This window comes from Myodes glareolus, chromosome 5, assembly GCF_982192425.1.
Source record: "Myodes glareolus chromosome 5, mMyoGla1.1, whole genome shotgun sequence".
In the NCBI taxonomy this organism is placed as follows: Eukaryota; Metazoa; Chordata; class Mammalia; order Rodentia; family Cricetidae; genus Myodes; species Myodes glareolus.
This window is the reverse complement of record NC_142030.1, coordinates 32,472,934-32,485,654: the sequence shown is the minus strand read 5'-3', so window position 1 is coordinate 32,485,654 and position 12,721 is coordinate 32,472,934. Positions and strand designations below refer to the sequence as shown.

The window sequence follows — 12,721 nt, the reverse complement described above, 5'->3', positions numbered from 1 at the left end:
CACTAAATCTGTGAGCACTGTGTCAAAGAACACACTTATGCAACCACCTGTTAGAACCCTCCACAATAATACCCAGGGTACTGCAAAACAGGGCCTTAGCAGGACCCTTGCCAGTGTTACTATCAGAAAAGGGCCTTTTGAAAAGAATTACTATGATCACAACCAGTTGTATATCCATCCTCAGGACACAAAAAGAGATAAGGCACCATCAAGAAGCATAACATCTGAAGGTGTAGCCAGGACTAATTTGTCTAATACCAGACTGCTATAAAAGTCAAAAAAAAGAAAAGAGTGAGACCAGATTTCAAGAATAAATTAAAAATAAAAATAACTGTTTCCTTTGTGTGTCAAAGTGGTTTATGCTGTTTACTGATTTGAATTAGTTCCATAATTCGGTATATTTATTCTTTACTATATCCACTGATTTCAAACCCAAGGACAGATGTCCTGGATTAGGATCTTGACAGTTTCCTGAATCTGAGTCACTGATGAACTTCACGCTGTGAAAGAGAATCTGAAACTATCTGAGAAGCTCTCCAAGCAAAACACAATGGAGCCGGGATGTGGAAAGATGAGGTCTTTTCCTGAAAACTGGTGTGCAGTGGGGATTAACAGAAAAGGCTTGAGGCTTAAACCTATTGCTGTGGAGTTGTGTCCACTTGATGAGATATACTGGCAGGCTGCTGAAGCTGCACCTGTTGTGGATGGAGCTCAGATTCACCAGGAGACCAGTATTTTTCGTCAGGTATCCATTCAGCCAGCATCGACCGGAGCCATTCATCCCAGTGTTGCAGAAAGGTAAAGAGTTTCTGGTCCAGTTCCCGAAAGTGTTGATTGACAGCTGGAGCCCGAGTAGAACTGTCTAAGGGTGGTACAGCCGAACCACTGCTCTCACCGGGATCTTGCAGTCTTTCTTGGATTTGGAGGCATAAAGGAGCCTGAGTGTGGAAGCCCTCCTCTCCTGGAGTTACTACCGGTGATAAGTGGCCAATAAACACTGAGGAATTTTGACCATCACCCCTTCCCTGTACCACCTGGGAGGGCTGTAGTACTGTGGTCCTTGACAACTGCTTCTGATGGCCCCTGGAGAGATTCAAAGGACCAGATGGTGTGTGGGGTGGAGAAAGAGCTGTTGTAACTGACAAGCGGCTGGAGAGAGTTTTGGAAGGAGCAGGTTGATCAGTAGTCTTCAGGGCAGGGCACTGGCTGTTCTGGGAAAGCTGAGCAGTTGCCTGTTTGCGACCTGGATGCCGAGCTCTCCGGTTCTGAAACCATATCTAAAACATACACACACACGAGAAAGAGAGAGAGAGAAAGACAGAGAGAGAGAGAGAGAGAGACAGACAGACAGACACAGAGAGAGAGAGAGTCAGAGTCCTTAATAGCAGAAATGATTCCACCTGTTTCTTATGATTTGCTAAGCAGAATAATAACAAGGGGACAAGGACCAAACCTTTCAAATGCAGGTTCTTGGTACTTCATTTCCTCCAATTAGACCCCACATTCCACATCTCTACCACTTCCCAACAATCCGTTAATATTTCAAATAGATTCTTTGCAGAGATCAGCTCAGAGGTCTTCTGCTCTAATGAGCTCTGGGAATGCCTCATCTCACCACCACGCCTGGAGATGAGCTTCACTAATCTTCAGTGTTTCTCAATCTCATTACATTGACAATCAAGATTAAGTAAATCAGAGCACATGGCCATGGGTAAAAATAACAGTATGGTTGAAAACACAGATTTAGAATCCACTCCCTTTGGTTCCCAGCCCTGATTCAGGAAACAAGTTCTCAAAAGCAGGGTGAATCTCTGCTCATCGTGGAGCATCTAAGAAAATGGAACTTGCAGAGGGCTCGGAAGCACAATGGCCGATAGGATCGTCTAAGGACATGCTTCAGAAGCATGCTTATCAATCTCCATAATATACAAAGAGCGCAGGCAGTGTTCTAAACTTCTCAGGTTACAATAAGAGATGAGCTGAGGGCTAGGCATGCAGACATCCCACGCACAGAGGGTCTGGATGCTAACTAACATCCTAACACACAGGACAACACCCTTATCCTCTGGTACTGAATTTTCAATATTTCTGAGGATTAGAAATACTAGAAAAGATTGTGTTCTCAAAACAAGTGTGACCTTCCAGCTTTCCCAATCTCACCTAGCCGTTTTCTCTTTCCTCCCTCCCTCCCTTCCTCCTTCTTTCCCACCCTTCTTCCCTCCCTCCCTCTCTCCCTCCATTCCTTCCTTCCTTCCCTGGTTTTTCGAGACAGGGTTTCACAGTGTAACAGTCCTGGCTGTCCTGGAACTCAATTTGTAGAACAGGCTGGCCTCGAACTCACAGAGATCCACCTGCTTCTGCCTCCCAAGCACTGGGATTAAAGGTGTGCGCCACCACCACATGTTTAATAGTTATTGCTTATTTCCTATGCTTCCACAGGTCTGATGCGACTGTTTTTCAGAGTGTCTACATCTCATACCTAGAACAGAGGGGACAACCCCAAACCATCGGCTTTTGTGCAGCAACAGCTGCATAGGACAAATGAATGCCAGAGACAGAGACCCTGGGCAACATACATGAATTCTGGATTCCGGGATGCCTGTTCGTTGAGCCAGTTTTTCCCTGGTAGCAATCCCAGGGAATCGATTCTTCTCGAAAGCTTCAATTAGAATATCAGTCTGAAATCTTGAGAAATGTGTCCGGCTCCTCCGAGCTTCTTTAACTACCGAACGCATAGGCACACAACAGGGTTTGCAAGTCAGTTTTCACATTCAAACTTGAAAAAAAAGCAACATTTTGATTATTGTTCTGACTACTTTTACTCTTGGAATATGCTCCACCATATACTACCAAAGAACTCTTTAATCTATCTTGTCCCTGAGATGAAACCTCAGAGGTGACATCTGCATCACCAAACAGCAACAGAAACAAGGAAAGGGAAGCTTTTCTTGCTAAGAGGCCATTTCTGTAGCCCAGGCTAGACTCAGACTCTCTAGGTAGTCAGAGATTACCCTGAGTTTTCTTGATCCCCTGTCTTTCACCTCCCAAGGCTGGGATTACAGTTACCACCCCAGCGAGATAATGTTTGTATCTCTGACCCTAGCATGCTCAGAATACAATAGGTTTCTGGTCTAAGCTTTCTCTATAGAATATTTCTCCATAGCACACAGTTGTTTACATTCCTAAAGCAATCAATGGAGAGGTTCTATTTGAACTCATAGGTCTTACCTTTAGGTTTATCCTGTTTTGGGGCTTGACTTTCTTCAAAGTAACATTCAAACTCCACTTGTTTCTGTATTTTTCTGTTCTTCTGAAACCAAGTCTGTGTGGGGGAAAGAAAATGAAGAGAGGGAAAGCAGGATGAAGCTCAGCTAGATCACTGCAAGTGTCAACTAAACAAACTGATTGGGCATCTTCCCTGGAGACCATGTCCATAAGAGAAAGGTAGAATTCAGTTATTTGTATTGCTATGTTTATCTAAGACACCAACAGGAAACTCTACTCGTTCTCCCACCTGCTCCCCCAACCCCCTACCGTGTACACACACATACTTCATACTTGTTAAGTGGGTAAAGTTTTCAATGCTAATTTCTTGGCCCCTAATTTTAGCAAATATCATTTCACAACGTGTAATACATATAGACTTGAACTTTGAAAATAATTCCCTTAAATAGGAAGGAAGAATTGACACTAATTTCTGATTACAGCTTACATTATTTCACTCCAGGGGAAGCCAGAATTATAAGGAGACTCCCAGCGATGCCAACATCTAGTTTTAAAACTGTTTCCACAGACTGGAGAGATGGCTCAGCAGCTAAGAGCACAGGCACATAATATTCTTCCATATTGACTTGAATTCAATTCCCAGCCACATCAGGTGGTTCACAACCCCCAGTAAACAGAGCTCACAGATACATACATACTTAAAATAATAAAGGTAAGTTTAAAAAGCCATATGCACCACTATAATTAAATTTATTTGTACTTGTTCTCTCGAAGGAGAACTGTGGGTTTTTGGTTTTCTTGGGTGGGGTTGTTGCTGGTGTTTTAGTTATTTCTGAGTATTTTCTTTGGGCTGATAATTCACTCTACCATTTACAACCTTAATGACAACCACTATCAGCTGAGTTGTTAGGCATAGGCCTTGTAATCCTAAAACACCAATTTCAAGTTTTGTTCTCAAAACTCCTCATGTTTTTCAGATTCAGCATTGAAAATAAGTTTTCAAATTAAAGCCTTATGAATAGCTGGAAGCTTCCAACTAATGAGTTGGAATAAACGTTCTCAAGAGCCACCAACACCCTGCAAGGTGCGGAACTTTTCCATCAGTTCAAGTCTCTTGGGTACCCAGCCACCAGGTGTGCCCACACGGAACAATTTCATTAGCATTATTTGTGCCAACCATCTCCCATACCTGGATAGTTTATCAGGGCATAAGAAAATTTTCCTTTCTCCATGATTTCCAAAGAGTCAAGTCGTTATATCAAAGGATTATTCATCAAGTATAAAAACTTGAACTAATTTTCTCACCTCTAAAAGTTTTTCTTCACTGGTTTAAATACCAATCCACTTGATAAAGTTATACACTTTACCACTCTAGTTCACCTTTGTCTATCACATCAGCAATTTTATTAAAATAAACCATATAGAATTTTACACAAAGCTTTTATGTAAAGGACATTTGAGATTATAAAAGAAGGAGGGAGAAGACAGAGAACAAGAAGAAGGAAGAGAGAGAGAGCTATGGTGGCACACCTTTAACCCCAGCGTTAAAGAGGCAGAGGCAGGTAGTTTCTTACTTCTAAGACATAGCTAGCTTGGTCTACATAGTAAGACTTTGTCTCAAAAACAAAAACAAGCCATGCAATGGTGGTGCACACCTTTAATCCCAGCACTTTAACGCCGGTGACAGAAGCAGGGAGATTTGAGTTTGAGGTCAACCAGGACAGTGAGTCCCAGGATAGCCAGCACTACACAGAGAAACCCTATCTCTGGGAGGAGAGAGAAAGAAAGAAAGAAAGAAAGAAAGAAAGAAAGAAAGAAAGAAAGAAAGAAAGAAAGAAAGGAGGGAGGGAAGGAGGGAAGGAGAAAAAAAGAAGGGAAGGAGGAAAGAAAGAAGGGAGGGAGGGAGGGAAGGAAAAAAGGAAGAGAGAAAAGACAAAAGAAAAGAAGATGAAGGTAGGAAGGGAAAGTGGAGATGTCCAGAAGGACTGGGAGGGAAATAAGAGAAGAAATTCGGAGAGGATAATTCAGATTTAAAAAAATTAATTATCTGGTCCATGGTGGTGCACACCTTTAATCTCAGCACTCAGGAGGCAGTGTCAGGCAGATCTCTATAAATTCAAGGCCAGCTTGGTCTACAAGAGCTAGTTTCAGGATAGGCTCCAATACTACAGAGAAACCCTATCTCAAAAAAAATAACTAATAAATAAGTGAGAAAAGAATAAAGGATAAAATAGTACTAACCTACAAACCAGCAATTTTCATGAGGTCTTAACTTCCCTATATTTTCACAGATGTTAATTTTATCCCTTATGTTCTCACGATGAAAGGTTCTACATTACTATTCTGATGACATAATTTCTTGTATTCTGTAATTCTCAAGATAATTATTTCATTATCTCCTATGGGGAAACCACGAACTAGTTATCCTTTCCCATCAGTTCAGGCTCACAAACAATATTTCCTTCAATAAAACATTTTATTTCAGACTGGAGAGATGGCTCAGAGGTTATGAGCACTGACTGCTCTTCCAGAGGTCCTGAGTTCAATTCCCAACACCCACATGGTGGCTCACAGCCATCTGTAAATGAGATTTGGTGCCCTCTTCTGGCATGCAGGCATACATGTAGACAGAATACTATATACATAATAAATAAATAAATCTTTTAAAAAAACATTTTATTTCTGTTTTATCTTCCCAATACATATGGAATAAACTTAGAAAAATACAGCCCACCTATGAGACATGCCCAGGGAAACTTAGCCTGGCTTTGCTCTTCACTTTGATTCAGAGAGAGAGAGGACAGGGGTTTGACGCCTACCATAATTTGAGACTCTGAGATGCCCAGTTCTTTAGCCAGATGCCCCCTTGTAGCTAAATCTGGATTAGGATTCTTTTCAAACCATGCAAGAAGAGTGTTCTTTTGATTCTGGTTCAGAATAATTCTCCTTCTCCGAGCTTCTTTTTCCAGTAGACCTAGCAAAGAAAGACAGGTAAAAATGTGAGTAGGACATCTTTTCTGGCATGAACTCCTGCCATGTCTGCTCCATGCTGAAAGCCCCGACATACAATGACGACTATGTATTTTTAATTTAGTGATATCTTTTTGTTTTTGTTTTTTATTGAAACAGGGTTTCTCTGTGTAGCCTTGGCTGTCCTGAAACTCACTCTGTAGAGCCAGTTGGCCTTGAACTCACAGAGATCCTCCTGCCTCTGCCTCCCCAGTGCTGGGATCAAAGGTGTGCTCCACCACCACCCAGCTAGGAAGGTATCTTAAGCCATGCCAATAAGACATGCACAGGTATAAACATGAATTTTAGAAGAGATGATAATTATATTAGAATAAAAGTAAGAAATTACAGAAATTCCCACAATGGTAGATGAAAATAGAAAGTAGTGGGAACTAGAAACATGCAAATTAATGAAACAAGTATATAAGTTTTAAAAATTGAAAGGTTAAAAGATTGAAAGGTTAGATTATTATACAAAAGTTGAACTGTGGGATAAGTGACATACTTTTAATAAAACGAAACATTAGATGTTTAATTATCTCTTTATCCAAAGTGTCAACTTAAATATTCTAAGTAGTCTCCTTTAAAAAAAAAACAAAAACAACAAAAAAAAACCCTGTTATTGTAAATTACAAGTTCCAAGAATTTCAAAGCACTCATTCATCAACCCACCCAAAATGTCAATAAAATCCAGCTCTCTTGCTCTCCCTCAAACAGTGGAAAAATCATGATTGTGATGGAAAAGTTCTGAGGTTTGGGAAAACAAAGGAGGCCTCTGGCATCACTGCAGGAATAAACAGAGAGAAACATACCAAACGTGCAGCTTAGATCCATACTGAAGTCAACTGGAATCCGGGAAAGACAGACGAGACAGACGAGTGGAGTGGCCCGACTGAGCTGCTCAGAGACACAGTGTTTATCAGAGCCCAGCCTGGCCCACCCATCCCTTAACTACCTGCTGCTTTCATCCCTTCATTAAATATGCAACAGCACTGTGGCAAATCTTGATTGTCAACTTGATTGGATTAAGAGGTTCCTGGGAGATTTGTGGGCTCCGCCTCTGGGTGTGTCTGGGGTGTTTCCAGGCAAGAGATTAAATCATAAGTAAGTTGAGCTAATCACAGGTTTAACCCTTTGATGGACTGACATTTAGAAGACTCTTGACAGGTGATGAGCTGTGAATGCTGGGACTTAGTTGGAGGGTTGCCTGACTTTAAAGGCCAGGCATTGGCCGTGGTGCATTGCTGTGACCCTCTCTATCTCTGTTTCCTTAGTTCCAGGAGAAACAGCCTCAGATTCACTGCCTTGATACTCTGCCTGATCAGTTCCCCAGCAGTGGAGTCTGCTAACCGCAGACAGACCCTCTGAACCAGGAAGCAAGAAGTGAATTCTTCCTCCTTCAAAGTGTCTCTCTGGGGCACTTGTTAGAGCAATGTGAAATTTGACTAACACATCCACAGAAGAGAAATTTGAAGTAATTACTTACACAAAGAAATCAAATTTGGAGAAAAAGTACCAAATCTTCTGAGTAATTTGGCATCTATGTTAATATCATATAAATGTATGGTTTCATTTCTGAGCTCTCTAGATTGTACCTGTATATTATTTCAGCTTTTTCATTATTTGCTGTGCTCGGGATGGAACCCAGTCTCAAACAGGTTAGGTAAGGTCCCTATCACTGAGCTCCAGCCCCAGCCTCTACTATTGATTTTTTTCCTAATTATTTTGACTTGACCATATTCTTTAATTTATTAGGAGTCTCACTTTGTTCCATATTTTTTCAACTTTTGCTCATCTTCCGCTAAAACACATTCTGTTTATTTTATTCTTTCCTTACTGATCTAATTGTATGTCCCATTGGCCAGCCTAGTCTCTAGCATATCAACTCAACCTTAGGGTAGGTGTGCTGCGAATGTATTTGGCACATGTGATTAAAAAGTAAAACCAGGTGACTTCAAGTAAAGCAGACTATCCAGTAGGAGTGGAACTGGCTAAGGAGGAAGAGAAGGTAGTAAAACTGGCACCTGCCTGAAGAAAGCCGACAGTGGAGAGCTAACACTGCAGCTGCGGCGTAAGAAGACCAGGCTTCTTCCCTCTTCTTCCCTAGCTGGCCCTGCTACTGTGCATGTATATGTGTGTGCGTTGTATACACATGCCTTGTGAGCAAGCATATATACACACTCGCAAAATATTTTCATGTCCTTTTATCCCGTTATTACCTAATACAAGACATATTAATAGCAATTAACTTCGGGAGCCAGTAAGATGACTAAGCAGGTAGGGATACTTGTTGCCAAGCCGTGACAATCTGAGTTCAATTCCTAGACCCCATATGATAAGAGGAGAGAGCCAGCTCTCACAAGATGTCCTCTGACCTCCACATATTACATGGCAGGAATGTGCCCACCTTATACATACATAAATAAATAACAACTTTATATAACCACATTCAACATATGGTAAGAAAAGAATGAACCTCATCCAAGAACCTTCTCCTTCTGAGTAAATGTGTTCAGGGGAGAGTTATAGAAAGCTAGAAATATGATCTGTTGTTGTTTTTCATTTGCACCTAAGAATAGCTTAGATTAGACATAGGCATGTCAAGTTGGTATAACTGTTGTAACTCTGGGGCAAGTAACAGTGGAATTAAAACTGCTAGTGAGAAATCATTTCAGCTGTCTCTGTTGCTAAAGAAAAAGACAGTTCATGCTTTAGAAAGGTGGATAAGCCCAGGACCTCTGAGAAACAAACTGTCGCAGTTACTTTTTCAGCTGAGACAAAATACCCTGATGAAAAGCAGTGTGGGGAAGGAAGGGTTCGGCTCAGTTCCAGGCTCAGTCCATCATGCAGGGTGGTCAAGACAGCAGGAGCCTGAAGCAGCTGGTCATACTGTTTCCCAAGTCAGGAAGCAGACAACCAAGGATGTCTCTGCTCAGCTAGCTTTCTCCTTTTCAGTGTAGTCTGCGATCCAAGCCCAAGCCCTAGGAAAGGAGCAGCCTGTTTTGAAAGTGGGTCTTCCCACCCCAATTAACCTAATCAAGATTAACTTGCAGATGTGCCAGGAAGCTTACCTCCAGGTGAGCCCGTACCCTGTAGAGGTGATGACAATTTTTACCCATCACCCACATCTCCACCAATCCTATAAAAGCTAGGTAGTCACCGCAGTGTGTCCATTCCACCATCAGGTTTTCTAGTTTGTTTTACATTACAGTCAGACATTAATTTTTAAAAATTGTTGGCTGAACACGTAACATTGCCAATTTTCTGTAGCCAAAAGTCACATTTCAATATGCATGTATTGTTAAAAATATGTTTTGTTGACAAGATATATTTTTGTGGCTTGGCATAAAATACATTGTTGTCTTCACTTTAAAAATATTTACAATAACAAAGAAAACAGACAATAAGTTGGGAGTCCCTGTAGCTAAATGAAATCAGTTGCATTAATTAACCTTTGTGCAGGGTGTTACAGATATCTGTCTATGAGACCAGTTTTAGTTCCAAAACAGCCACGTGACTAAACTAATGAAAAAATACTTGTGCAGAAAAACTCCTATCTAGATCGACAGTATCTACCCATATGGTAAAGAGGAGACCCAGTAGCCCCTGATCCCCCCACCCATGTATTTGCAAATTAAGCAGAGATGGAGATCTAGTCTAGGCATTTCAGTCAGGTAGCAGAAATTACCTAATTAGGGGAATCGCATCTGAAACTGAAGGATGTGAAAAACACCTCTCCAGCAGCAACTTGGTGTCCCACTGATACCACCTCGTCCTCTTCACAGTCTCCTCCTCTCCCCACTCCACATACCCCCTTCCCCACTGTATCAGAAGAGAAAAATGTTTGCTTTCTGGGGTAAGATGGCGGATTGGATGCTTCCTCCATGCAACCCCGGGACAGAAGAGTCAGGGTAACAAAGACAGGGTAACAAATACGGTGTATTCCCAAAAAACAAAGAAAGGAAAAGCATCAAAAACAGGCGATAGGACAGATGAAAAAGGATGGGAAAATACAAAGGCTAGCTATGACAAAGACAGGAAGAAGCAAGCTGCAGCCCCAATCTCCGCAGAGGAGCAGGAGCCCCAACCACGAGTAAGCGTGTCAGCCCTAGTGACAAAAGACTGGCAGTCCCAGCAGCAGGATAAACCCACAGTTCTCACAAGCCTTAATCCAGTGGGGGAGGGAAGATAATGCTTCCTCCGGTGGGGACCCGCCAGGGGCGGGAAAGAAATCCTGCATCCAGTCCCTGCATCCAAAGCCCTATCCAACCCGGTGTTTCAGAAGTGCAATGCTATACCAGGTGCCTGGTCGAGAAAGGACCTATTGTTTGAGACTAGGCTACTCTGGGACTCCGAAAACAAGGAACAGTAGTCACAAGTCAGCGAACATGGGGCCACCCTGCCACAGAAGCTACCAGGCGCAGATGTAAAGAGGAAGGGTCTGACGTGGGCGGACTGGGAAGTTTTAGGGGCGGGAGATCAGAGGGGGTGCCCCCTCCCTGAGAACTGAGAGCTGGTCCCAGCAAAGACACAGAGAGATCCAAGTCCCGGCTGGCGGATTCCTTGGCCTCCGGAGTTGCCTCTAGTCTGCCACGTAATGAAAGAAAAACACCAAGAGCCCAGAGCTGGCAGATGGCTCTATTTCCAACAGGGAGGCTTGCTGCTAGGCTGGGGCTGCGTGCCCGAAAACAGGCAGACAGCTTGTCATCCTCTCCCGGTGCAAAAACCAGCACTCCTTGATTCCCTTCCGATACACTCCTGGACACCTCTAGGCTTGGACATTTGCCACTGCTGGGTGTACAAATTTAAGGGGTGGAGGATCTATGGATTGGGAACCTGCCTTACTCACAACCCGCAAAGTTTACTGTGGTCAGCTGCAGCCGTCAGGGAAGGGAAGCTAAAAGAGTGAATGTATCCCTGACCTCGCAGCCCACCCTTGACTAGGGCAGACCCTCTCCGCATAGGCAGAAGGCTTTTCAACAGGTTTCGGCACTGACGCATCACACTTCCTCCACCTGGCAGACTCTAGTACTAAATGAACCCTGAAGGAAGTTTGGGTTTTCCCCCTCACGTTTTTCTTTTTGCTATATTATATTTTTAGTTTATTTTATTGAAATTTTTATTTAAAAATTATTTTAATTTTTGTTCCTTTTTATCCTTAACTTTATTTAATACTTTAAATTTTTAATTCATATTTATATCCTTATCATTTTCCTCACATTCCTTTCTCATCTTTTAACCTCATTTCATCTCTTTTCCCTTTCCGTTGCCCCTCCTAATTTTCTTTTTCTTTTTTTTTCGAGACAGGGTTTCCCTGTAGCTTTGGAGCCTGTCCTGGAACTAGCTCTTGTGGATCAGGCTGGCCTCGAACTCACAGAGATTAGGCTACCTCTGCCTCGCTAGTGCTGGGATTAAAGGCGTGCGCCACCACTGCCCGGCTACCACTCCTTATTTTCATCCTTTTATTATTACCTTTATCTTTATCATTTAAGACTTTTTGTTGGTTGCATTAATTATTCATAACAGTGAGTTTCACTATGTCGTTTCCATGCATGTATATAATGTAACTTGATCATAGTCACCCCAGTGGCTTATCCTGCTGCTAAAGCAGCTCAGAAATTCATTTAAAAAAAAAATATCATTGTAGGCCGGCATCTGGATAAAAAATACAGCAGTTTGAGAAATTCAAAGGGTCTTGCATTCTGATTAGCAACAACAAATAAAAATTTTAAAAATGAGTGTTCAGCCCTTCCAATAACTCACTGGAAAGCGTCAGAAAGCAGGTGGAATAGTGACTTACAATAACTGAAAGGGTGTGTAATAGAGAAACATTGTAAAAAGTTACTCACTCTGGAGGCTGGAGGGCCCTATGCTGCGAGACTCCCAAACAAGACCACCACGGAGCTGGTTTCTTGTGCAAACACAAAGGGGTTTATTGATTACAAGCTCGAGCTCGGACCACCGTCCAACACTCTGGTGCAGCGGGTGGAGGACAGCAGCACTGAGCATTTACAGTGTGGGGTTTATATAGAAAAAAATCCACAAGCAGTAGTACAAGTGGGTCATAGCCTTGCCATTGGGTCTCGGGGTAGCTGACATTTAACCTGATTGGTTGTGGTGAGGGGAAGCACAGAATTGAAGAGTAAAGTAGTTAAAAGTACATCAGGTGCGACTGAGGCATGTGGTGAGTAGCTGTCATTCACCCTGTGGTTAGTGGTTGCCATACCACTAACGCTCATCAGTCATACCCAGGATGGAGTTTGACTCATTTCAGGAACTTGGGGGAACTTGGAATCATGGAGAGGGCCTAAGAGGGGTGGTCTTAGTTTAGATCAAATTTGATCCTCACAGAAGCTTTTTATTTCCATAGCATTACTTATTTAGTGATTTCTAGTCTAGGTAGCAAGCCTGCCCCAGTAATCCCAGTCTCTGCCTCCCAGAGCACTGGGATACAAACAGCTAGCATGGCCCAGATTTTGTACAAGAA

General features: G+C 42.5%; 1 protein-coding gene across 1 annotated transcript; it reads right to left on the bottom strand.

The window, feature by feature from the left end:
- Positions 1-248: 248 nt before the first annotated feature.
- Positions 249-11,235, bottom strand: LOC125391823 (double homeobox protein B-like). Its single transcript, XM_087906636.1, has 5 exons — positions 11,157-11,235; positions 6,045-6,199; positions 3,229-3,322; positions 2,577-2,722; positions 249-1,277 (listed from the first exon to the last, which is right to left on the bottom strand). Exons 1-5 carry the CDS (start codon positions 11,233-11,235, stop codon positions 636-638), a joined length of 1,116 nt encoding a protein of 371 aa, XP_087762762.1. The 3' UTR covers positions 249-635.
- Between the last annotated feature and the right edge of the window lie 1,486 nt (positions 11,236-12,721).